The sequence below is a fragment of the Papio anubis genome, chromosome X (genome assembly GCF_008728515.1).
Source record: "Papio anubis isolate 15944 chromosome X, Panubis1.0, whole genome shotgun sequence".
Taxonomy (NCBI): Eukaryota; Metazoa; Chordata; class Mammalia; order Primates; family Cercopithecidae; genus Papio; species Papio anubis.
This window is the reverse complement of record NC_044996.1, coordinates 30,013,624-30,041,326: the sequence shown is the minus strand read 5'-3', so window position 1 is coordinate 30,041,326 and position 27,703 is coordinate 30,013,624. Positions and strand designations below refer to the sequence as shown.

General features: G+C 36.8%; 1 protein-coding gene across 1 annotated transcript; it reads left to right on the top strand.

Moving 5' to 3' along the window:
- Window positions 1-27,542, top strand: SH2D1A (SH2 domain containing 1A). Its single transcript, XM_003918244.4, has 4 exons — window positions 1-493; window positions 19,135-19,198; window positions 23,523-23,667; window positions 24,703-27,542. The coding sequence occupies exons 1-4, from the start codon at window positions 357-359 to the stop codon at window positions 24,741-24,743; spliced, it is 387 nt and encodes a 128-aa protein (XP_003918293.1). The 5' UTR covers window positions 1-356; the 3' UTR covers window positions 24,744-27,542.
- The last annotated feature ends 161 nt before the right edge of the window (window positions 27,543-27,703 follow it).

Genomic DNA, 27,703 nt, shown 5'->3' with positions numbered 1-27,703 from the left:
TAAGCATCCCTGTCTGAGTGCAAGGGTGTGTGTTGGCAGTACAGTCCCAATCTTGCAAAATCCTTCTTCCAATGTTCCTCCCCGCTCTGTATGAACCCTGTGTTGGGGGTCAGGAGATGGAAGCCCTTGGCAAGCTCGATTGAACTAAGCTACTAAATTGCTGAGCTCGTTTTAGTTGAAGTGTGAGAAGGAGGTTTAAGGCAAGTAGACAACATCCTGTTGTTTGGGTGCTTCTCTCTTTTTTGCACATCTGGCTGAACTGGGAGTCAGGTGGTTGACTTGTGCCTGGCTGCAGTAGCAGTGGCATCTCCCTTGTACAGTTCTCCTCCTCGGCCTGCCCAAGAGTCCACCAGGCCATGGACGCAGTGGCTGTGTATCATGGCAAAATCAGCAGGGAAACAGGCGAGAAGCTCCTGCTTGCCACTGGGCTGGATGGCAGCTATTTGCTGAGGGACAGCGAGAGCGTGCCAGGAGTGTACTGCCTGTGTGTGCTGTGAGTATGATACAGTGGGCATGGGCCTGCTGAGGGTGTGGGCGGTGGGCAGCGGCACCTGGGGCCAGGGTGGAGGCCGAGGCAGGCAGGGGCGCCGGCATTAGCAGCTCGCCGACGCCTCCTCCATGGTCCGCCCTCAAGTCCAGCCCAGGGCCGTGGTGGAACACACTTTCGCCTGAGTCCCTCGCTGGGGATTTCATTCCCTGGGCCTCCTGCTCTCCAGAAGGCCCTCACCAGAGCCTTTTGGGGCAGCTGCAGAGAATGCCCTTTCGGGTGCTGAAATGTGGTCTAGAGTTTACTTTCGCTCCAGGAAAGACCCAGGCTCCCCACTTCTATTTTGACCCCTATCGGGTGGTGCCCTGGGAGCCTTACTCTAGCTCTCTTTAAACGACTTTTGAAGTGTCATCCCAAAGGAAGGGCATGACATTCAGGGAGAGGAGACACATTAAGAAACAGAGTCAATTACTTTAAGAATGCAATGCCAGTAAAGTCGAGATGCTGAGAGAGGAGGGGGATGTGTATGAGTAAAATCACCTCTCTGGATCTGCTGATGTAGCATCCTTTAGAAAAGTAGTGGGGGGTGGGGAAGGGCAGGGGATTTCAGAAATAGGACCCTTCTTGATAAACGTTAGGACTCACAATAGTCTTAAAGGGAATGGAGGGAAAACACCCTTGTTATGATTCAGCTTTGCCATTTGCCTAGACATGTCTCAGTCTAAGGCTTCATTTTGAATCAAATTCATCTGCGTCTTTGCTCCAGGGCTCCGGAGTCAGGCAGATCTGAGACTTTGTCCTGTGCTAGTCAGATGTTAGGCTTGTGACCTGGGCAAATTAACCTCTCAGTCCCCCAGGTTTCTTATCCATTGAATAGGTATCATATTACTGCCTACCTCATAGGATTGTAAGATTAAGTGCTATAATGCAGTAAAAAAATTAGCACTGGGGCCTGACACCTAGTAAATGTTCAATAAATGTAAGCTATTGGTATTATCATTATACCAAAAATATATTGTTATTTTATCTTCTCTTTTCAGTTGATTTCTTTTAGGAATCATGGGGGCATTTCTAAGGAAGGACCTAGCTCAAGCATTATTGTCAGCAGGATAAAAAAAAATCCATGAAAACAGCAGCCCTGCATAGTAGATTCTAGACAGAAACCAAATGAGGTTAAATGCTTGGTAGTAAGTTCAGCATCTGATGATACCCCACAAGAGTTTGAAATACCTTATGGGTCAGTGAAGAAAGATTATCCTGATGCTGGTGCTAGAGGATTTTCACTGTATATTGGTTTTCAAAAATGGTCAAGCCTTGTTTGTGGCAGCTCTCAGGTCATGCTAAATACATTTTTCATAAAGGCTTCCAGGGAAATACGTGGAAGTTATTGAATGTCTTGGGCTTGAATCTTTATGTTTTGCTTATATAATTATGTTCCCGTGTGGAACCTAGGGAAGGGCAATGAAAATCAGCTAGGATTCTTAGGCTCTTTTCTCATTGAAAGAAGGTGGAGTGAGTGGGTGGGTGAAAGGCGCTGCTTTAGGGAAACTGACAAAGGAGATAATGTGCTCCTTAACCCAAAGGTGAAAAAGAACGTACAAAACAAGTCTGGGCAGGGGAGGGACAACAGGGTATAGTGAGAGGCAAGATACACCTAAGACTTCAGCCTCACCAGGCTCCTGGCCGTTTCTCAAGCTCCTCAAAAATGCCCCCACTTAGGATTTCTGTGCTTATTGTTCCTTCTGCCAAAAATACCTTCAGTTCACATGTTTGTTCAACTGCCTCCTCCCTCAGAGAGGACTTGCTTGGCCACCTATCTAGAACAAGTGCCCTCTCTCTGTCCCTGATACACTCACTCCATCTCTTTATTTTTCTTCAAAGAGCTTTAAACTATTTGATAATTTGCCTGTTTACCTACTTATAGCTGGGCTGTCCTGCAAAAATATAATCTCCATGAGGGCGGAGACATTGTCTCCATCACCAGGAACACAGGAACACGTAATAGGCACTCAGCAGATATTTTTGAATTAACAAACTGTTAAGGCAAATTCTATTCTTTACTGCAAGAAAAGGAATGAACATTGAGAGGTTAGGGTGTGGACCCTGGGAAAGTCACTCAAATTCTCTGGGCCTCAGTTTCCATATTTATAAAACAGGAATAGTAATGTGTATCCTACCTTCTGCAAAAGATTGCCTTAAGTACCATATACAAGAGAGAAGGACAACTTTAGCCTTTTTCCTATGTAGGCCAGAACCACATGAGGAATTAACTTAGGCAGGTGAGAAATTCTCAAGCATTTAAGTTTTTGCCCAAAGTGAATCTTGCATAAATGCTTTTTTTATGACTCTTAGTTCTCCATGAAAACTGCCTTGTGAAGTAGCGGAAAATACTAGACAAATTGGGAGTTCCCTTACGGTGTCTTTCAAATGGTACACTGGGGACTCAAAGTCTTATGAGACTGTTAGGGTGATAGCCAGAATGTACTGCAGAGGGAAGATATAAGGATACATTGCCTTTTATCAGTTTCTCAACGTTTTTGAGTTAAGTGTCCCTTTTGACAAATGTAAAAAATTCATTCCCTCTTTTTGGTGCTACACTGTAATTATAAAATCAAATTTTATTTAGAAATAAACCATGTACTCATTTTAAACCAAAACACTTATGCTTATGATATGTAGTCAAAATAACAATATAAATGGTGTCATGTACACATGGACAACAAGGTATAGCTGACAAACATGCATTGAATGTAGGGTTTACTCAGAATGGTTTCTCATTCTATCTTTTGTTTACTCCTATTAACCAAGAAGATTTAATTGAGCTATAGTTTTTATATTTTTATTGTAGAGATAATACATTTCATATGCCTTTCAAACTGTACTTTAAACTGTACTTTCAAACGATGCTTGCCCTTTTCCCCAGTTCTGAAGCTCCTAATCATGGCTTTCAGATATGGCCTTTTCTTCTGTTCTGGTTTAGAAAATTGAACTCCTTCATAAAGCACTAAAGGAGTTTTCCATTTGTAGGATTGCTCACCTTCATTTTAAGTGATAAGTTTTTCTTTCAATTACTTTCTCTAAATAAATATAGATTTTTGTATAAGTCTATTAAAAATAGTTCCTTATACCTATTCATTATAGAAAAATTGAAACATATAGACAATAGAAATTAGAGAAGCATCTATAGTTTTATTTTTTATTTTTTTCTGAGATAAGTTTAGTTTAATCTTGTTTTTTTTTTTTTCAAATTTTTACGTCTACTGAAACATCATGTGTAAACCAATACAAGAAGGTTGATTCAATATAAGGATATGATTTATTTATTTTTGCCTTACTTTCCAGATAATTTTGGGAAAGAAGTCAAGTGAGATAAAATGTTGAACATACGTGTGAAACTAACTAAAGACTAGCTGTAAACTTCAGATAATCATTGTATTAATGAATTAACACTTTTTTTCATATCACAGTGCCTAGACTGTGATCAAAAAGGTGTTTTTTAAAATCAAACCTATCTAGGCCAGGCATGGTGGCTAACGTCTGTAATCCCAGAACTTTGGGAGGCCAAGGCGGGAGGATCACTTGAGGCTGGGAGTTCAAGACCAGCCTGACCAACATGTTGAAACCCCCTCTCTACTAAAAACACAAAAATTAGCCAGACTGGTGGCGCACACCTGTAATCCCAGCTACTCGGGAGGCTGAGGCTGAGGCAGGAGAATTGCTTGAACCCTGGAGGCAGAGGTTGCAGTGAGACGAGATCGCCTCACTGGAGTTCAGCCTGGGTGACAGAACGAGACCCTGTTATTGCTAAAAATTAGGTGAATTTTCTTCTATATTTTAATAAGATGAATTGCTTTTTGAGCACGTGTGCTCTTACAATTGTATTCTTACGAGTGACATATTTGACTACTAAAGAGTTTGATTTTTGTAGGTGTCAAAAAAAGTAAGGGAAAACACCAAACTTAGAAAAGATACCTTGCAACAGATCAAGGATTAGTTTGTGTGTGTGTGTGTGTGTGTGTGTGTATACACAAATTTACGTGTGTTAAAAAAGTATGATTATATTCTTACAATTGTATACACTTCCCATTTCCCACTTAACATGAAAAAAATACACTCATATATAATGTTCTTAGAGACAACTTTAAGGTGTTATTTTTAATGGCTGCATGGTAGTCCAGCTAGCTAGTAAGTATACCATATTTTGCTTAGCCAGTCACCTACTTTTAGACATTTGACTCATTCCATATTTTTGTTATTATAAATTCCATCAGGATGTATATTTCAGTACATTAAAGTTTCCTTGTATTTATGATTATTTCCTTATAATGAATTTCTGAAGTGGAATTTCTAGGTCAGAAAACATAAACAGCTTAGGATTCTTGATATATACATGATCATGAGATATTTTCCCTAAATGGTTATTCCAATCTACATGCTCACCTGTAATGCATGAGTGTCCGTTTCACTACACCCCCACTAGAAATGGATATTATAGTTAAGAAAATTTTCCTTTGACATTTGGTGTGTCATTCTTTATTTTATATTTACACGCTATCTCTTTATTTTTCTCATTTTATATTCCTTTGATTAGTGACTGTCATTTTATATGGTTGTTAAGCTGTTGTATTTCCTGACATGATTTGGCATTTTGTGTATTTTTCTCATTTAACCAGTTGAATCATACTTTTTTTTTTAACACACTGTATTAGTATATATATAAAATATATTAATCCTATTATATATAATATATAATATCCTATTGTATATATAATATATTATATATAATAGGATTATATATATAATTGTGTGTGTGTGTATATATATATATACACACACACACTAATCCTTGATCTGTTGCAAGGTATCTTTTCAAAGTTTGGTGTTTGCCCTTACTTTTTTTGACACATACAAAAATCAAACTTTTTAGTAGTCAAATATGTTACTTGTTTTCTTTGTGTTTGATTTCTTCCTTGGCTAGAAAGTCCTTTCCCCTTGAGGTATGTCATAAAACTTCACTGCAGTTTTTGTTTTAAATTTATGGTTTTGTTAGTTTACATTTACCTTTTTAATTCCATTTGGAGTTTTATTTTGATGCGGATAAAGGATCTAATTTGATTTTGTTTTCAGATAGGTAGCAATTGTCCTAATATAATTTATAAATACAACTTCCATTCTTCATTGATTTGCTAGCTGACTATACCATATATTAAATTCTTATATATAACAGTTACTGTTTCTGGACTATCTGTCTCAATTGATCCGTTTATTCTTGCACTGATAGCACTATAGTATGATAATGTTTTAATACATTTTAAAAATTATTTGCTGTTCTTATCTGTTGGTTCTTCGAAATGAAATCTAGAATCATTTTATTAAGTTAAAAAAAATCCATTGGACCAAACGTTTTAGCTCTCACATTCGAGTGAGAACACATGATATTTGTCTTCCTGTGCCTGGCTTATTTCACTTCACATAATGACTTCCAGTTCTATTTACATTGCTGCAAATAACAGGATTTCATTCTTTTTAATGGCCAGATAGTATTCAATTGTATATACATAGCACGTTTTCTTTGTCCATTCACCTGTTGTTGGACTCCTCCATATCTCGGCTACTGTAAATAGTACTGTGATAAACGTGTGGGCACAAGTATCCCTTTGATATATTGATTTCCTTTCCTTTTGGTAGATACCCTGTAGTGGGATTCCTCAGTCATATGGAGGTAGAGAGTAAAATGCTAGTTACCAGAGGTTGGGAAGGGTGGAAGACGATGAAGAGAGGCTGGCTAACGGGTACAGACATACAGTTAGATAGAATAAATGAGTTCTAGTGTTCAGTCGCACAGTAAGGTGACTATAGTTAACAATATCTTATGTATTTTAAAATAGCTAGAAGAGACTAGTTGAAATGTTCTTACACATAGAAATGATAAATATTTGACGTGATAAATATCCTAAATACCCTGATTTGATTATTATAATGCATACATGTGTTGAAACATCACACTGTACCCCATGAATATGTACAATTATTATGTACTAAAATTTTTTGAAAATACCATTGGGGTTACATTAAATTTATTAATACACTAAGAACGAATTGTCATCTTTAAATGATTTAGTCTTCCCTTCCCATAAGTCTCTCCATTTATAATTTTTTCCTTTATATCCATCAATCAAGTTTTATAGTTTTCTTTTTGTATGTCTTACACATTTTTGTTATTTCAAGTTATTGTGTGTATGAATGTGTATGCTGCTTTTAAATATAAATGGGATCTGTTTCCACTATATTTTCTGTTTCATAGGAAAGCTACTGATTTTATGTTCTGTTCTTGTATTTATCCAGTGTACTGAATGCTCTTATTAATGCAGATAGTTTTTTTTAAAGTTTATTCCCTCTGTTTTTTTAGATACATCAAGTTTCTTTTCACCGACGTACATATGTGCTCTCACATTTCTTCCATTCTCACCCTCAGTGTAGACAGCTATTGGGGAAGTTCTGACTGCCCAGTAGGATTGTTTGATGGTGATAAGAGGAGAACTAATTTAAAATATTTAAAATAATTAGCTCAAAAATAGTTTATTTCCATAGTTGGCATTCTTCTGGACATATCTGCCTTTGTTTGCTACTTATCTGATGGAAGATTTGGAAGAAGAAATGCTGTTATAATTCTTTAGCGTCAAGGACACATAATGAAGTCATTTGACATATATGTCTTTAGATAAAAGCATAATTATCTTTTTGTCCTTTAAGTTTTAAAGGTACAACTGGGAATAAAGTGCCTGTCAAACAACTGAACTGGAGAAATGAGGGAGGAGCAGTGATGAAATAAAATTCCAGTTTATCAGTTGCATTAAAGGGGAACAGTGTGGCAAAGAACTTGAAATTATAACTTCATTTAGTGAGAAATTACAACTGACATTTAGTTTTTGAATTCAATTGGATATGTGCCTTAGTGCCACATTTATCTTCATGATAACTTAGGCCACCAACATTGTTTTCGATTTCCTGAATACAATCCAGTGGTAAAGTGAGCCTGAAAACCAGCCTAGGATTAAGTTTGCCACATATAAACCATCAAATGGATAATTCATGGCAAATAAGCCAAGTACTGACTCCGGCTGACAATGTAAAATTAAAGTTGCAAGATTAGTCTGAAGATGTAATTTAGCTTAAGCAAAGGGGGAGTCTGGATTGATCTCTTTCAGGCTCTGCCCACCTGGCCGCTTCCCTTCAGCTCCCTCCACTGCCCTCCTTCTCTGGGTGGGCAGTTCCAGCTCCATGTCCAAGCAGATTCCCTCCCTTTTGAGAATTGTGCTTTTGGAATTGTGTTAAAGACCAATTTGTTAATACATTCCCTCTAGTATAAGAGAGGGGCAGCACAGAATGGTGGTTAAGAGCCCAGATCTTCCAGCCAGATCTCTGGGTGTGCATCCCAGCTCTGACCCTTAACTAGCTATTTTACCTTGAGCAGGTTACTTTAACTTTCTGTGCTTCAGGTTTCTTACCTGTAAAACAGCAGATGGTGATAATGAGAGTACTTACCTCACAGGGTTGTTATGACGATTATGACATGAGTTAATATTTGTAAAGTTAACATGTAATATGTGGTTTTTTTTATTGTTTGTTTGTTTTTGTTTTTTAGACAGAGTCTCGCTCTGTCGCCCAGGTTGGAGTGCAGTGGCACGATCTCCACTCACTGCATGCTCCCTCACCTCCAGGGTTCACACCATTCTCCTGCCTCAGCCTCCCAAGTAGCTGGGACTACAGGCACCCACCACCACGCCTGGCTAATTTTTTTGTATTTTTAGTAGAGACGGGGTTTCACCGTGTTCGCCAGGATGGTCTGGATCTCCTGACCTCGTGATCTGCCCGCCTCGGCCTCCCAAAGTGCTGGGATTACAGGCGTGAGCCACCACGCCCGGCCGTGTTTTTTAATATAAATAAAAGCTCTATAAATAATTGTAATACAAAGTTAGACCCACATAAGTATACATAAATAAAACTTGATATGAAAGTTCAGGGGAAGAAGTGATTATATTTATTTTCATGACTTATCAAAATATCAGATAGTTTTACTGTCAGACTTGAAGTTGAATGACTTTCAACTGTTTCAAAAATTAAAATTCTCTCTGAAAGAATAAAGTTTGGGCCATTGGAAGTTTGGAAAGCTCTTGAATCAGAGTATAGTCTCAAAAATAATGGCTTTGTGTGGGATACTATTCCTCTGGATATAAAAGTTCTGAAACATTTGTTAAAAATCATTATAGTAGGCTGGGTGCGGTGGCTCACGCCTGTAATCCCAGCACTTTGGGAGGCCGAGGCGGGCAGATCACGAGGTCAGGGGATCGAGACCATCCTGGCGAACACGGTGAAACCCCGTCTCTACTAAAAATGCAAAAAATTAACCGGGTGTGGCGGCGGGCGCCTGTAGTCCCAGCTACTTGGGAGGCTGAGGCAGGAGAATGGCATGAACCTGGGAAGTGGAGCTTGCAGTGAGCCCAGATTGCGCCACTGCACTCCAGCCTCGGCGACTGAGGGAGACTCCCTCTCAAAAAAAAAAAAAAAAAAAAAAAAAAAATCATTATAGTTGTGTCTGAATTTTGTATGTAGCATTAGTTCATATAGACATAAAGGGCATAGGTACTGGCTTGCTTTATTTGCAGTGTCATGAAGAAGTCAGGTGTAGCTAAACTTTTTCTTTTGTGTAGTCCTTGAAGTGGTATAAAAAAGGAATTGATGTGGTTTTTTCAGTTCTAAACCAGGATCTGTCCCCAACACTGACCCACTGAGAAAATAAGAAACAAGTCAGGTTGGTTGCTTCTTGTCCATTTCTAACCTGAACACTTTTTTACAGTTAGGGACAACTTTTGATGAAATAAAGACAAATTTCAATATCAGCAGAGACTAGATTAACACATGCTTTATAGTAATTAAAATAAATTAATGGCAATGATAAAACTCCACCGTTCTTTAACAATTATTCATTTTCTGATTTTTTTGGTGATGCATTTTAAATTCTAGGATTATCAAAAAGTCCAAAAAAACTTTAATGAGGAAGGAAGTTAAAATTACACGACATTGCTGGTTTGTCTGTATTAATGGAGGGAGTCAGAGGAAATATAATCCTAAAGGGGATGTAACAATTTAAAAAATGAATTATCTTTTTATGAGTTGTGATTTGCTGAGGCTAGGTTTGTAAGCCTCCAAATTGTAATTCTGTTTGTTTTTCTTAAAAAAGTATTCACTTAAATAACTATAGGAAAAAATAACATGCAAGAATGCATTTATGTTAGTTTAAGTTTACTTCTAGTGTATATACACACAGGGACAGACAGTTTTGAATAGTTGTAATCAGAGTGGCATCTCCTTGTGCCCACTTTTTACACATACTATCATTTTATGTCAACATAGTCCACATACTTAAAGTTTTTTTGAAAACCTAGGACTCTAATACTTTTGAATTTTGGCATAGTATTTTATTTATTTATTTATTTATTTATTTATTTATTTATTTATTTATATTTTTTGAGATGGAGTCTCTCTCTGTCGCCCAGCCTGGAGTGCAGTGGTGCGATCTCAGCTCACTGCAACCCCCGCCTCCCAGGTTCAAGCGATTCGCCTGCCTCAGCCTCCTGTGTGGCTGGGATTACAGGTGCGTGCCACCACACCTGGCAGGTTTTTTTTTTTTTTTTGTATTTTTTAGTAGAGACAGGGTTTCACCATGTTGGCCAGGCTGGTCTCGAACTCCTGACCTCGTGATCCACCCACTTCAGCCTCCCAGGATGCTGGGATTACAGGCGTGAGCCATTGTGCCTAGCCAGCGTAATATTTTAAACCTTCACCTTTGACAGAGAAAGTGTAATTTTGAACCATTTTTTCTGCTATAATTCCCTTATTTTTTTGTAATTTATATATTATCTCTAAATTGACAAAAATTGTATATATGTATACGACATATATACAATACATCATGTGTACGACATGATGCTTTGAAATATGTATACATGTGTAATAGCTAAATTGGAATAATTAGCATACGCATTGCCTCACATACTTATATTTTGTGATGAGAACACTTAAAATCTACTCTTAGCAACTTTCAAGAATACAATACATTGTTTTTAACTATAGTTGCCATGTTGTACAATAGATCTCTTGAACTTGTTCCTCCTGACCTAAATTTTTTATCCTTTGACCCAAATTTCCCAATCCCCACCCTGCACGCTCCTACCAGCCCCTGGTAGCCACCCATCATTCTACTCTTGGCTTGTATTAGTTCAACTTTTTAAGATCCTGTGTATAACTGAGACTACGCAGTATTTGTTTCTCTGTGCATAGCTTATTTCGCTTTACATACTGTCCTCCATATTCATCCATGTTGTTGCAAATGACAAGATTTCCTTTGTGTTTAAGGCTGAATAGTATTCCATTGTGTATATACACCACATTTTCTTTATCCATTCATCTGTTGATAGACACGTAGGTTGATTGCATTATGTCTTGGCTATTGTGAATAATGCTGCAATATACATGAAAGTGCAGATTTCTCCTTGACATGATGATTTCATTTCCTTTTGATATATACCCAGCAGTGGGATTGCTGGATCATATGGTGGTTCTATCTTTAATTTTTTGAAGAACTTTCATACCATTTTTTATAATGGCTGTACTAATTTATATTTCTACCAACAGTGTGCAAGGGTTCCCTTCTCTCTGCATCCTCTCTTATTTTTGATAATAGGCATCCTAACAGGTGTGAAATGATATCTCATTGTGGTTTCATTTGCATTTTTCTGATGATTAGTGAGGTTGAGCATTTTTTCACATACCTGTTTGTCATTTGTATATTTTCTTTTGAGAAATGTCTATTCTGGTCCTTTGCCCATTTTTAAATGGGATTATTTGTTTTCTTTCTATTGAGTAATTTGAGTTTCTTATATATTTTGGATATTAACCCCTTATCATATGTATGGTTTGCAAATATGTTCTCCCATTCTGTAGGTTGTCTCTTCATTCTGTTGATTGTTTCCTTTCCTGTTCAGAAGCTTTTTAGTTTGTTGTAATCACATTTATCTATTTCCGCTTTTGATGTCTGTGCTTTTGGGGTTATACCTAAAAACAATTCCCCTATTTTGAGTAATTATTCCTTATTTAGGGGTACTTAGGTTAGTTCAATGTTTTCATAATTAAAATAGGGCTAGTATGAAAATCTTTGTCAAATTGCTTTTTCCTCTTGACTTGTTTCCTTGAAGTATATGAAGATAAGCAAGGTTATGCAGTCAAAAATATGTATGGTTTTATAGCTCTTATTATATAACTTGCTCTTATTATATAACTAGTGATTTTCCATGGACAGGGACAGAGTATGTTTTGTTTGAAAAGGCATATTCAATATTTTAGTTTAATTTTATATTACAAAATTACTGGTTTATAATAGAAGCTATAGAAAATAAAACTAAGAAATATTATTGGGGAAGAAAGGAAAAAATGGTTCAGAAACACTGTCCTATGAAGACTGAAATGACTGACAAACCTTCAGCTTATACTAAAATAAAATTGCATTCTTAAAGCATAGACTGAATGACTACGGAGGAGGTGGTACAGAAGTACCCTGGGCAGGTGGAAGAAGCCCGATTGACATCAGGGAAGTTGCCATCAATATTCCCAATGAGATGTGGGCGTTCTCTTTGCATTTTAATCAGTCCTTCTGTAACTTTAATGTTCACACAAATCACCTGGGCATCTTATTAAAATCCGGATTCTGATTTAACAGGTCTGGGTTGGGCCCGAGAGTCTACATTTCTAACAAGTTCCCAGGTGATGTTGATGCTGTTATCCTGGGAATGCAATTTGAGTTGCACTGTTTTAGATCTCTTCCATGTATGACATATTATAGTAAGAGTTGACTACATGGGATCCTTGGTCAGTTACTTCAGTAACTTGAAAGTGAAAGATATAAACTGCTGGCCTATTTGAGGAGTGAGACAATTTTGTTCATTCAGAAATTAGAGGGGTTGTGGGGAGAAAGAAATTGTTAATATTAGATGAGTTAATCATGAGAAGTTTTATGTACCATTGACACCAGGTTGTTCAGAAACTGAAGGAGGTAGGAACTTTTGAAGTGGTACTCAGGTTCCTGCTGCTTAACTGAAAGTGAGATAAGATCAGATTCGTTAGGAAACAATTCTCAAAACAGACTCATTTACTTTGACTAAATACGTCTGAATGATAGTAGGGAGATAGAATCATTGCATTTTTTAGAGACCCACTGTTTTAGAAAGTGGAAAACTTGTTGCTTACCATTCTGCTTATTTTGTTGCTGAGATTTTAAATAATGAATCTCCACATCACTCTCATGATACTGAATTATTGCCATTAATCGTTTCTCATAGGGAAAATGGAACTAACAACCTATGCTGTTTCACTGCTTCCATCTCCATTTTGCTATATGGCTTTAAGAAAATCACTTAAAGGCTTACGTTGAGTTCCCATGGTAAAAAATGGAAATCAAAGCTCTTGCCTTGTTCCCCATAGAGTACTTGCTGAAGTTAGTGGGCTTTGAGGTAGATTTCAAGTGTTTAAAAAGACAAAAGACTTTAACATTGTAATATTGTATATTTATTCAGCATATTATATATAGGAATATATCAAGCTATTTTAGATATGATCTAAATATTCTGGCAATCCTTTGTAAAAAATAAAACATCATATAATCCACATCAGTAGTTAAATTGACCTTTTGTTTAGTGTCATGAATCAAGTAAATCTGAATAGTGTATTTCAGATATTTTTTGCCCTTTAGGTAATCAGTCCTGATGGATATTGATGAAAGATGTAGTAATTTTTTTTTTTTTTTGAGATGAAGTCTCACTCTTGTCACGTAGGTTGGAGTGCAATGGCGCGATCTCAGCTCACTGTAACCTCCACCTCCTGGGTTCAAGCGATTCTCCTGCCCCAGCCTCCTGAGTAGCTGGGATTACAGGCGTCCACCACCACACACGGCTAATTTTTGTATTTTTAGTAGAGATGGGGTTTCACCATGTTGGCCAGGCTAGTCACGAACTCCTGACCTCAGGTGATCTGCCCACCTCAGCCTCCCAAAGTAAAGTGCTGGGATTACAGACGTAAGTCTAATTTAATTCACGTATTTAAATACTTTTATTTCCAAAGGAGGTTAATGGTAATGTGATCATCAAGTCAAGCATGACCTTCTGCTTGTAAACACATTGATTTTAACCAGAGTTCAGTGCGTGTCCTGGCTAGGTGTGGTGGTTCACACCTGTAATCCTACCACTTTGGGAGGCCTAGGTGGGAGGATAGCTTGAGGCCAGGAGTTCAAGACCATTGTGGTCAACAGAGCCAGACTCTGTCTCTGCAAAAACTAAACTAAACAGAGCAAGACCCTGTGCACCTGTAGTGGCAGCTACTCAGGAGGCTAAGGCAGGAGGATCGCTTAATCCCAGGAGAGCAAGCCTGCAGTAAGCTACGATCACCCTGCTGTACTCCAGCCTGGGTGACAGAGCAATACACCATTTAAAAAAAAAAAAAAAAGCAAAAAAGAAAAAAAAAAAAAGCACGTGTCCTAACCAAAGATCTCTATTGACTCAAACTTGTGCCCAAGAATAGCAATCAGAAAGTTTATTAAATAAATGATTTAGTTTCACATTCAATTGATTCACAATAGATTTAGATTCACATTCAAAATCTGAAACAATTCATTATAAAGTTTACCTTACGGTTTTATGAGGTAAAATTTATTAGGCAAATTAAGTGGCATTACTATATATACTAAAATATAACAAATAATCTGTATCAGTACAGTGTGGGGATCAGGAACTGGGTATCTAGAAATGGGCCTGATTCAAATCCCATTTTTGCTTTTTAATCTCTAGTCTGATTTTGGTTACTTAACGTATCAAAGTCTCAGTTTCTTCATCTGTAAAATAAATATTACAATATAAACCTAATAGGATTTTTGTGGGGTCCAAAGGAGATAATGCATGTACTATAAACTTAACTTTTTTTCCTCCTAAATTCACATGTTTAAACCCTTACCTCCAATATGCTTGTATTTGGAGATAGGACCTCTAGGATGTAATTAAGGTTAAATGAGATCATAAGGATGGGGCTGTAATCTGATAGACTTGGTGACCTTATGAGAAAAGGAAGAATGCATGTACAAAGAAGAGGTCATATGAGCACACAGCAAGAAGGTGGCTGCCTACAAGCCAAGAGAAGAGGCTTCAGAATGAAACTTACCGTACTGGCACCTTGATCTTGGACTTCCCAGTCTCCAGAATTGTGAGAAATAAATTTCTGTTGTTTAAGCCACCCTGTCTATAGTATCTTATTATGGCAGCCTGAACAGACCAATACAGATTTTGGCACTGAGAAGAGGAGTACTGCTGTAACAAATATCCAAAAATGTGGAAGTGGCCTTAGAACTAGGTAATGAGTAGAGACTGGGGAAGTTTTAAGGTGTATTCTAGAAGAAAGCATAGATGGCTGTGAACAGAATGTTGGTAGAACTATTTATTCTGATGAGGTCTCAGATGGAAATCAGGAAGATGTTACTGCAAACTGGGAGAACTGGGAGAAAGGTGTTCCTTGTTATAAATGGTAAAGAACTTGACTGAACTGTGTTCTAGTACTTTGAAGAAGGTAGAATTTGTCGAGTAAAAAAATTGACTATTTATCTGAGGAGATTTCTAAGCAAAATGTTAAAGGAGTGGCTCAGTTCCTCCTGACTGCTTATGGTAAAATACAAAAGGAGAGAGATGAATTGAAGAAGGAATTGTTAAGCAAAAAGGAACTGGAACTTAAACATTTGGAAAATTCTGAGTCTTTATGTATTGCAATAAATGAGGAAGCTTGTGCTGGAGACAACACTAGGGTGTGGCTGGATTATCTATCACTCCTTAAGATTACTTATGATATTAACCAGCCATCTCAGCAGAAGTCAGGAATAGAGTTTGGATAAAAGCAGCAGAAATATTACCAGTTTGGACCAAAGAGAACAGGACAGTATGGTATAGTTATTTGGCTGCAAACATGGTTTATCCTTCAAGAAAAAGGGAAGAACGACCCTGAGGGTGATACAGAGATCACCATGGCTGCCATTCCTACTATAGGCCCAGAGTACACAGGCCTGGAGGCTAAGGCTGCCTCTACCTTGGTTTCAGAAAGTGAGACTGACATCCAACAGAGCCACATGGGTGGGGCCATCACCCTAGCCAAAGGATGTGGCCACCTTACAGAGCTGTGGGGGTGATGCTGCTTTCCCAGTGAACCTGAAAGGCAGAGTATTGAATCAAAGAGGATTATTCTTGAGCCTTAAGAGCTAATGGAGTTTGCCTTGCTAGGTTTTGGACTTGCTTGGGACCTGCGACCCCTTTATTTCTTCCAATTTCTCCCTTTGGAATGGGAATGTCTATTGTCTTCCTGTAGCACCATTATATTTTGGAAGCACATAGCTTGTCTGGTTTCATAGTTTCACAACTGGAAATAAATTTTGCCTCAAGATGAATAATACTGCTAGTCTAACCCACATCTAATTTTATTTAGATGAAACTTTGGACTTTAGATTTTAAGTTGATGCTACAATTAGTTAATTTATTTTGAGGCCATTGGGATGGTATAAGTGTGAGAAGGACATGAGTTTTGGGAGTCAACAGTGGAATGATGTAGACTGAATTGTGTTCCCCCCTAATATGTTTAAGCTCTAACCTCCAACATGACTGTAATTGGAGATAGGGGATAATTAAAGTTAAATGAGGTCATAAGGGTGGGGCTCTAATATGATAGGATTGGGGGCCTTATTACAACAGAGAAGGCTGTGTGAGCACACAGCAAGAGGTCAGCTACTCGCAAGGCAAGAGAAGAGGGCTCAAAATGAAACTTACGTTGCTGGCACCTCGATCTTGGACTTTCCAGCCTCCAGAACAGTGAGAAAGTAAATTTCTTTTATTTATGCCATTCAAGGTATGGTATTTTGTTATGGCAGCCAAACAGACTAATGCAGAAAGTAAAACTCTTGGCATGTAGTAGAAATCAATTAGACAGATATGCAATATAGATATAAACTGAGTAATGGGGGGGAATATTTATCCCATTTAAAAGGATAAGCTGCTTTTAGGAAAATAAAGTTACAGCTAAGGCACTTTGGAGATAGTCCTAGTTTACAGCATTTTAGAGTTGCTCTTCCACAAAAATATAATAAAAACAAGCAGCACTTGTTTTGAATTCATATTTTTTTACTATTATTTCATTTATAATATATTATAGAGTAATATAGTAATACAGTCATGTGCAATATAGCAACATTTTCCTTAATAACGAACAGCATATACAATGGTGGTCCCATAAGATTATAATGGAGCTGAAAAATTCCTATCACCTACTGATGTTGTAGCCATTGTAATGCCACAGCACAGTGAATTACTTATGTATTTGTGATGACACTGGTATAAACAAACCGACTGTGCTGTCAGCTGTATAAAAGTGTAGCACAGGCCAGGTGTGATGGCTCACATCTGTAATCCCAGAACTTTGGGAGGCTGAGGCAGGTGGATCACCTGAGGTCAGGAGTTCAAGACCAGCCTGACCAATATGGTGAAACCCCATCTCTACTAAAAACACAAAAATTAGCCAGTCATGGTAGCGTGCACCTGTAGCCTCAGCTACTTGGGAGGCTGAAACAGGAGAATTGTATGAACCCGGGAGGCCGAGGTTGCAGTGAGCTGAGATTGTGCCACTGTACTCCAGCCTGGGCAATACAGCGAGACTCTATCTCAAAAAAAGAAAAAAAAAATAGAAAAAAGAAAAAAATGTATAGCACAGACAATTATATACAGTACACAATAATTGATAATGATAACAAATTACTGTGTTACTGGTTTATGTATTTACTGTACTACACATTTTATCATTATTTTAAAATCTACTCCTACTTATATAAAAAATGTTAGCTGTAAAACAGCCTTGGGCAGGTCCCTCAGGAGGTAATCCAGAAGAAGGCATTGTTATCATAGGAGATGACAGCTCCCTGTGTGTGACTGCACCTGAAGATCCTGCAGTGGGATAAGATGTAGAGGTGGAAGACAGTGATACTGATGATCCTGACCCTCTGTAGGCCTAGGCTAACGTGTGTATTTGTGTTTTAGTTTTTAACAAAAAAGTTTAAATAGCAAAGAATACATAAAATAAAAAATTTAAAAACAGAGAAAAGCTTATGGAATAAGGATATAAAGAAAAACAGTTTCGTATAGCTGTACAATGTGTTTGTGTTTTAAGTGAAGTGTTATAAAAGAGTCAAAAAGTTTAAAAAGTTTAAGAGTTTATAAAGTAAAAGAATGGAAGCTAAGGTTAATTTATTATTGAAGAGATTTTTTTTTTTTTTTTTTTTTTTTTTGAGACAGAGTCTCGCTCCGTCACCCAGGCTGGAGTGCAGTGGCGTGATCTCATCTCGCTGCAACCTCCACCTCCTGAGTTCAAACAATTCTCCTGCCTCAGTGCCTCAGCCTCCCAAGTAGCTGGGATTACAGGTGTGTGCCACCATGCCCAGCTGATTTTTTGTACTTTTAGTAGAGACGGGGTTTCATTGTGTTAGCCAGGATGGTCTCGATCTCTTGACCTCATGATCCGGGAAATATAAATATTTTAAAATAAATTTAGTGTAGCCCAAGTTTACAGTGTTTATAACATTCTAGTAGTGTAATGTCCTAGGCCTTCACATTCACTCACCACTCACTCATTGACTCACCCAGAGCAACTTCCAGTCCTGCAAGTTCTATTCATGGTAAGTACTCTCAACAGGTATACCATTCTTTATCTTTTATACTGTATTTTACTGTGCCTTTTCTATGTTTAGGTAGGTTTAGATACACAAATACTTACCATTATGTTACAACTGCATACAGTATTCTGTACAGTAACATGCTGTACAGGTTTGTAGCCTGGAGTAATAGGCTATACCACATAGCCTAGGTGGTATACCATATAGGTTTGTGTAAATACAGTCTATCATGTTTGCACAACAATGAAATCACCTAATGATGCACTTCTCAGAATGTATCCCCCTTGGTAAGTGATACATGACTGTGGCAATATTATATTGCTATACATTAAAATAGTAATTTTATAAAAATATAGTCATATTCATATTATAGTATTACATCCTTATACTATTGCTATTATATTTATAACAAATATTATTAATATTAATAATTATGTAGGCCTGATAGTGTATTATCCCAGTGAAATGTTTTCACCTTAAGGTTCGATATGTACTTAAAAATAAGTCTATTGTTTGTTAAAACTATCTAATAATTCATGGTTTTATCAATTACAACAGGTCCCTGTTGTAGTTTCTTTCTGTCCAAATAGTCTCTCAACTTGACAAATCTTTAGGAGCATGAATTTCCATATTTCAAAAAATGAAAAGATAAATCTCACTGGAAACTGTGGTTGGGCAGTTACAATATGGAGACAAGTTAGATTCACTATGCTTTGCTTCCTGTGAATGCAATGGCACCATATACGTGTGTCCTAGTATAAGTGACATTTATATATAATATTAAGCTTAAATTTACAGTATCCATTGTCCTTTTGGAATATTTTAGTAATGGAAGTTTATTCTTTCACAGGTATCACGGTTACATTTATACATACCGAGTGTCCCAGACAGAAACAGGTTCTTGGAGTGCTGAGGTATAGTTTTATTTATTTTTGCTTCTGGGAGTGTCAAGGAGGTGTTTGAAATTTAGGCTGGTTTTATAAAAGAGCAAATTCTACATTATGAAGTATTCATAAGGTTGAAATATTTAAAGCTCCAATCAAAAATTGTTCTTGGGTCATTAAGAAAGCTTTAGAGAATTTTGGTCCCAGTCCTGTTTAGCCACCATTTTGCAGAGTTGTATGACTTCAGGAGAAAGATAAAAATGTTGAAGGGTTATGTCAAACTTTTAGTGACTATGTGAAATCTTAGAAAGCATATCAAAAGCAGGTAAAATAATTAAATGAACAGTTATTTACCAGATGATACCAATATGTGTGTTGGTATTATGGGAGATTAAAAACCATGATGCTTGTTTTCTAAGAGACTACAATATCCTTGGGAAGTTATAACTTGAAATTAAACAGTTATGAGTGGAAGAAACTCGGCTTTGGGAAGAAACTAGGCAAATCTGGGTTCCAGGTCTGGTCTCCCCTCCTCTCTGATAGGTCTATGATCTTGGGCAGGTTACTTGACTTTTCTGTGAGCCAGTTTCTTCATTTGTAAACTGAGCCTAAGAATCCTCCCTTATGCACAGGGCTCATTTTGAAGAGTAAATAAGATAACACACATAAAGAAGCTCTTTGCCATAGGGCCTGGCACACAGTGAGCCCTCAAAAAAGTGAACTCCTGAAAATTGCCACAGCTCCTATTAATAACTCAATCTATACATTTAAAATTTTCTGAAGTCTATACTTCAAAATGTTAAAATAGCTCTCCCGTTTACTAATTTATCAGTAAATTGGAAAGCACAAATTACAGACCACAAATGTTTTGAACCACTGAGATGAATTAGGCCAAGTTTTCAAACATACTGTTGCTGTATTATGTAAGGATGATTAAAACTATAATACTAACTAAAGATAAAGTTATGCCATTTCTAATCAAAATGATTTATAGCTGTTTATTTAAAAAATTCTCTGTATCACTGCAGAGATGATTGAATAAGAAATTAAACTTTATTATGAAGAAAGTTACATGTAACATATACTGACAAAAACACACATACACATATATGTTTGTATATTATTTCACCAGAAATAGCTCTTCTCCCTAGAGAAATACCCTTCAGCTGCTGAAGAATATTATGTAACGAAAGGATCTTAAATTCTTAGGGTTTAACAACTTTGTTTTTAAACTTGTTTTCCTGCATTTTGAGTATAACATCATATGAGATTGTTACATGCTTGTGATCATGTTAAAGAAGAGAGGGCTTATTGAACACAAATGCCCCCTCATCCTGTTGTCTGATCTGACCTTGTTTATTTAATAATATTGTAATTTTCTGCATCAAGAGAGCAGAAGATTGGCATGACTTATCCCCAAATAGAAAATAGTTTAAAAAGTTCTTTAATTTTTGAAATGCATATTGCGTTTTTTTCTATCTACTAAATTTACCTTATTAGCAGTGCTGTTCTAAGGTGAATATTAAACTAGTATATATTCTCAGAGCTCATACCACCTGACTGGAAGAAATTTCTCTAGAGCATATTGAAAACCAGCTGTGATCTAATACATGTTTCCATGGATAACTAAGAGGTGACAGTATGGGAGATGTGCAAATTTGAAGAATAGCTGAGTTCAGTGACAGGATGAGAGTTGTCAGTGGTACAATTCTTGTGATAAATGTATTTTCAAAGCTGGGTAAATGATAGATATTAATACTGATTTTTGGAACAATGTTTTAGTTTGCCATGCTGCAGGAAAAATCAGGGCAGTAACACGCCATCATCTGTGCATATATTGTGCTAGAAATGTAGGTAAGTGAGATTTGTTTTAAAGAGTGTAATGAAATCGAACCCTGGCCCCACAGAATTATGAAAGACAGATATCATGTGTATTTCTAGTTTTAGAGAGATTTTTAGGTTAAATCATTGCCTAGTGTATTATCTTATATGACTCAGACTAAAATTTTGCTAAATTGTTAATTTAGATAATTCTACAATCTACTTTCCCTTATTAATATGTGAATTGTTGGCAATACATTATTTAAAATGTGTTGACATCACTGTCTTCAGGCTTTACTGGGTATATGATCAGGAGATCAGCAGATGTTAAATAATTGTCCTTATTAATCTAAGTAAAACACTGTAAAATAGGCCAGTCATTTGCTTATGAAACATCAGATCCCCAATTCAAATAGCTTCCATACCTCCAGTGCTATTATTCCTCTCTGTTAGCATGGATAATCAAGTGTTAACTACATATCAGTACCCATAAAATGATGCTTCTCTGTTTTGTTTTGTTTTGAGGCAGAGTCTCACTCTGTCGCTCAGGCTGGAGTGGTGGAATGGCACGATCTCGGCTCACTGTAACCTCTGCCTCCCAGGTTCAAGGGATTCTCGTGCCTCAGCCTCCCAAGTAGCTGGGATTACAGGTGTGCTCCACCACGCCCGGCTAATTTTCATATTTTTAGTAAAGCTGGGGTTTCACCATGTTGCCCAGGCTGGTCTTGGACTCCTGAATTCAGGTGATCCACAGGTCTCAGCCTCCCAAAATGCTGGGATTACAGGTGTGAGCCACTGTGCCCGGCTATGCTTCTGTTGATAAATGGTTTTACAAGCCACAAGAACAGCCAAAAAGATGTGTGGTTTGAAATCTTTCCACACTTGGGGAGTGTACAGTTTCTCTTCTGGTTGATGACCCTAGCTTCGCTAGATCCTGTTTGATCCAGTTCTAATCTGAAAGGCAAGAGACTGGGTCCTGGGATTCACAGCCAGTTCTGCCTCTGGTTGTCTGTGTGACTTTGGGCAAGCTGATTAATTTCTTTACATTCACATTTTCTTATCTGTCAAATGGGAATAACTGAATAAGCCAATAACTGCCATTTTGTGAGGAAATAGTGAAGGCAAGAGATAGGAATGTGCTTTGCAAATGAAAAAGTGCACTGAGGAGAGTATAAGGAGGCAATTTGTGCCTATGGCCTGCATTTGCAATTTGGAGATTCTATCCTGGAACCAAAGAACTGTTTGTATTTCTGCAAGAATGGCCATGTTATTTTGGATGAGTTCTCAATCAAGCTTTAGGAAGGTGGAGGGTAGGTGAGAGAGTGGGGTGGAGCTGGGTGAGAGAGTGTTCTACATCTACTGTGAACATATGGGGGAACACTAATATAGAGCTAAAGAGAATTTTTGTCATGTTTTCAATGAAAAATTACCCCAACATAAGGAAATGACTGAGAGTTACTATGGATAGTGTAGTATGCTATCTTCAGCATACCACTCTCTAGCTGACAGAAGTCTTCATGCCAGCCTTCATGTTTTCTCATTAAATTCTAAAAAAACAAACAGCTCCCACCTCAAAAATCTTCCAGATGGAATAGCTGAAAAGCAACTTTAAAAAAAATACTAGTCATTGTTCAATTGCTCATAGCAATACTACTTTATTTTATGTAAAATGACAGTTTTGAGCTGATGCCTGAAGCTTGGCTCATAAGCTTTTGCAGGAAATTGTTGTTGATTTCAGGCAGTCTCTTTGCAAGACAACTGATGTCAGGAAAGGAATACATTTTAATAGTTACCTGCAAATAACTGTCTCTTTAAAAATACACAAATAAATAAAGGTGACCTTATATAGTCTTTCATTTTCATGTCATAGAGAAAACCTTGTTACAGTGACATGCTGATGAAGAGAATAATTTTGGGAGTATAGGGAAGTTTCCCAAGGAGGAAAAATTTTAATGTGAATAATGACGCAGGAAATATTATGAGGTGAAAGAGTATGAGGACTGAACTAGCCGTGCACTGTGTGTATCATAACAGCCAATTTTTAATTTCCTGTGTAGCATTTTATATTGTGGGATGATGGCAGGGAGGATGGGTTGTTGGTTTTTCTTTTGTTGTTGTTCCTCAGGCTTTTTATTAATGACCTGTAGGATCTGTTTTTTTTTTTTTTTTTTCCTGTTTAACTGCATCCCCTCTGTTGGTGAATTCATTGTGGGTAATGGCCTGTATACCCTTAGAGGTTTGAGATGTCTGATGGGGAGCAGGCAGGAAGGGCAGGGCGATGAGCAAGAGCTTGTACAAACTAATACCACCCTTGGGAGAACTGAAATGACAGCTCATTAGCTCCTCTTGCAGGGAAATTCAGCCAACCAAAGTAAACTCTTCTGGAATGTTGTTTTTCCTTCTTTCTTATGTTTTCAAATATTTCAACAAGTTACACAACTGTTACCTCTCTTAGCATCCCTAGCACATTTTGTAGGTCTTTTTGTATCATTTTGAGATAGGTAAATAATTTTCTTGGCCTTTTATTTTCCAGACAGCACCTGGGGTACATAAAAGATATTTTCGGAAAATAAAAAATCTCATTTCAGCATTTCAGAAGCCAGATCAAGGCATTGTAATACCTCTGCAGTATCCAGTTGAGAAGAAGTCCTCAGCTAGAAGTACACAAGGTACTACAGGTATGATTTACTCTTAATTTTTGACAGGGTTTGGAAGCTCAGATTTATGAGTCAACCTATTCATAACCATATAATCAATTAGAAGTTATGTAAGAAAAATGCAAAGAGAAAGTAGATGTAGCCAGCAAGTCAAATGAGAGGTGACAATTTATGTGCTATAATTTTAATCTATTATTCTATAAACTTTTAATAAATCGCTGTAAAATCATCAAAAATTCTATAAGCCCATAACATTTTAACTGCTCTTGTCTGTCTCATCTTGTTCTTTCCTGTCCCTTTTATAGGTAGCTAAGTATCATTTCACTTCACTAATTCAGACACAAATAATGTGAAAGATGGTATAATTCAGAGAACACCTGAGCTGTGCTTTACCTTTGCTTAGTAAACTGTTTTTTTCCTACAGGGACATGAAAGCTAACGTTAGCCTGGCACACACGATTCTGGTTTCTGAATCGGTGGTGCTTGAATTAATGACATTTTTCTGAAGCAAAGGAAATTAAATAGTAGACTTTATTGTTCCACTGGCACAAATTATTACATATCCTGAGCAAACCTATTTTAGTGTATGTGTCGTGCTAAAGACTGAATACCAGCCAATGTCTGTAGCTATCTGATACGTGGCTGTTTACTCCTCTATTGAATGGGGTTTATCATTTGTTTGGAGTAAGAGGATCGGCCTTGATTGAAACAATAAATATTTATGATAAAAGAAAATGAGTTGTTATGTCCCTTTTTGACAGGGACCTAGGCTCAGGCATAAACTGACAATTAGACTCAAGTGGTGAATTAAATTAATGAATAGCCTTTTTAATACAAATGCAAATAGAACTCTAATTTCCAAGTTGGCTAGTTGTTTTTTTCTGCCTAGTATTCCATTCTTCATAACTCAATTTTAAATAATAGTTGCTTGTGGTATATTATTGTGTTGTGTCATTGTGAGTTTTATGCAGTTGGACATTTTATAAGTATGCGTTAATCTATAATTTTAATAGCTTGCAAGTTTATTTTTTCTTGATTTTTGTTATTTTTCTTTAGGGATAAGAGAAGATCCTGATGTCTGCCTGAAAGCCCCATGAAGAAAAATAAAACACCTTGTACTTTATTTTCTATAATTTAAATATATGCTAAGTCTTATATATTGTAGATAATACAGTTCAGTGAGCTACAAATGAATTTCTGAAGCCATTGTAGTCCTGTAATGGAAGCATCTAGCATGATGTCAAAGCTGAAATGGACTTTTGTACATAGTGAGGAGCTTTGAAATGAGGATTGGGAAAAAGTAATTCCATAGGTTATTTTCAGTTATTATATTTACAAATGGGAAACAATTTAAAGCATAATGAATACTTTATAAATGATTAATGTCAATTCTTGCCAAATATAAATAAAAATAATCCTCAGTTTTTGTGAAAAGCTCCATTTTTAGTGAAATATTATTTGATAGCTACTAATTTTAAAATGTCTTGCTTGATTGTATGGTGGGAAGTTGGCTGGTGTCCCTTGTCTTTGCCAAGTTCTCCACTAGCTATGGTGTCATAGGCTCTTTTGGGATTTTTGAAGCTGTATACTGTGTGTTAAAACAAGCACTAGAAAAAGAGTGAAGGATTTCTGTTTAATTCTGAAAGCAACCTTCTTGCCTAGTGTTCTGATGTTGGACAGTAAAATCCACAGACCAACCTGGAGTTGAAAATTTTGGATACGCTCTAAACATGTTTATCGTATTTGATGCTACAGGATTTGAAATTGTATTACAAATCCAATGAAATGAGTTTTTCTTTTCATTTACCTCTGCCCTAGTTGTTTCTACTACATGGAAAACCTCATTTTGAAGGGAAACTTCAGCAGCTGCAGCTCATGAATAACTGATTTGTAACCAGCCTCCTTTTGAAGTAACCCTACAAAACCACTGGAAAGTTTATGATTATATTAAGTTTTTAAAAAAATTCCAAGTGATTGAAACCTACACGAGAGTCAGAATTTTATGTGGTATTTTCTTCTCACATTTATATTTTCATGATTTGTGATTGATTATATGTCACTTTGCTACAGGGTGCACAGAATTCATTCACTCAACAATGTAATAAGACACTGAGGGTATAGAAGTAAAAACACCTGGTCCCTGCTCTCAGTTCACTGTCTCGTTGGACGAGAAAACAATAACGATAGAAGACAGTGAAAGAAAATAACAATAAAAGACAAGGAAACAATAACAATGAAAGTTGATAAGTACATGATAAATGAGGTTCCCGTGTGTAGGTAGATCTGGTCTTTAGAGCCAGATAGATCTGGTCTTTAGAGGCAGAATGAGTCAATGCAAATACTCTGGTCCGTGGGCCATATGAAAAGGCTAAGCTTCACTGTAAAATAATAACTTGGAATTTTGGGTTGTGTATGAGTGTTGGTGAACTTGGTTTTAAGTAGTGAACTGTTGAGAGACAGAGCTACTGTTCATGTACTGTCAAGACCTGATTTCTGAGCATTTAATATGGATGCTGTGGGAGTGAAAAAGTGGAGTATGGCCCCAGTAATGCATTATGGGTGGTTTACCATTTCTTGAGGTAAAAGCATCACTTTAACTTGTAAAGGAATTTAAAAATCCTACTTTCATACTAAGTTGCATAGGTTTAATAATTTTTAATTATATGGCTTGAGTTTAAATTGTAATAAGTGTAACTAATTCTAACTCTATAATGTGTTCATTCTGGAATAATCCTAAACATATGAATTATGTTTGCATGTTCACTTCCAAGAGCCTTTTTTTTAAAAAAAGCTTTTTTTGAATCATCAAGTCTTTCACATTTAAATAAAGTGTTTGAAAGCCTTATTTACCTAATTTGTCTTGAAATATTCCTTATAATTCCTTATAAAAATATTCAGAGACTGATGCTATTAATAAACCAAATAAAGGATTGATGATTATCTTATCTTTTTGGAGTGATTCCCTGGAAAAGGTAAGTGCTTTTTCGATTTTGTTGCTGTCAAAGTTCCCAGTTGATGAGCCTACTCCCTGTCTTCTTTGGCTGGCCTTTTATTCATCAAGTTTTTTTTTTTTTCACCTTTTCTTTCCCAACATGAGCATCCCTGCTATTTTCCAGTATGTAATAAATTGCACCTTTACAGAAAGGTCATATCCTTGCCATATCTAAAATATTGCCATGCTAACATATTGTAAGATGCTGAGTCAAGGTAGAAAAATGCACAATATATTTCCAAGTGTGCAGCTCTCTTCAGAAAAAAAAGTGTGTCAGCAAGCCCAAAAAGGAACATGACAGCTTATCAAATACTTATTCATTTCCTCTGAAATTTGCTCTTAAGAGATAAGGTCAGTACGGAGACAAGCTTAGGTAATTGTCTGTTTGGCTGTTACAGGCAGGGAAACTTTGTGGTAGTGCACAGGTAGAATAAGTCTATAGAGAATGCCTCTGATTAAGTCCTCTGCTCTAAATAAAGGGCTGGATTTAAGATATTCTTTGGGGTAGAATGGACACAGAATTAAAAATGTGAGGAACAGCTTTAAACTCTGTTAATAATGTTTCAACATCAGCTTATGTTTTATTTGATTCACTTTGTTAAGCTTAGAATCCAGTCTACTACTAGTACAACCCAGATTTGCCCTTGAGCATTTCAAGGTTATGGGATGCCTGGTCTTCCTGTTAGGATGCTATACATTCAACTTTGACACCTATATTTTCTCTTGCAGTAAATGGGGTACCATTATTTTGCAGTTTGCAACTAGGGGGGAAGTCAAACTACCCAGTTTGGATATTTTCCTAATTTGGGGTCATTGGCCAAACTTGTAGTAAAAGGCTAATTCTTATTATTAGGTCATTTAGTTCTTAAATGAAGGTTTTTTTTTTTTTTTTTTTTTTTTAAATGTAACAAGATACAATAAGCCTGACCAACTGTTTGGATAGAACCCATTAACATATATGGAATTGAGATACATATACATCTTGGTTGCACACATACACACAGAAATAGAACTGTTTTCTCACAAGATGACAAAAGGCTATAGTACGTATCACATTCAGTATTG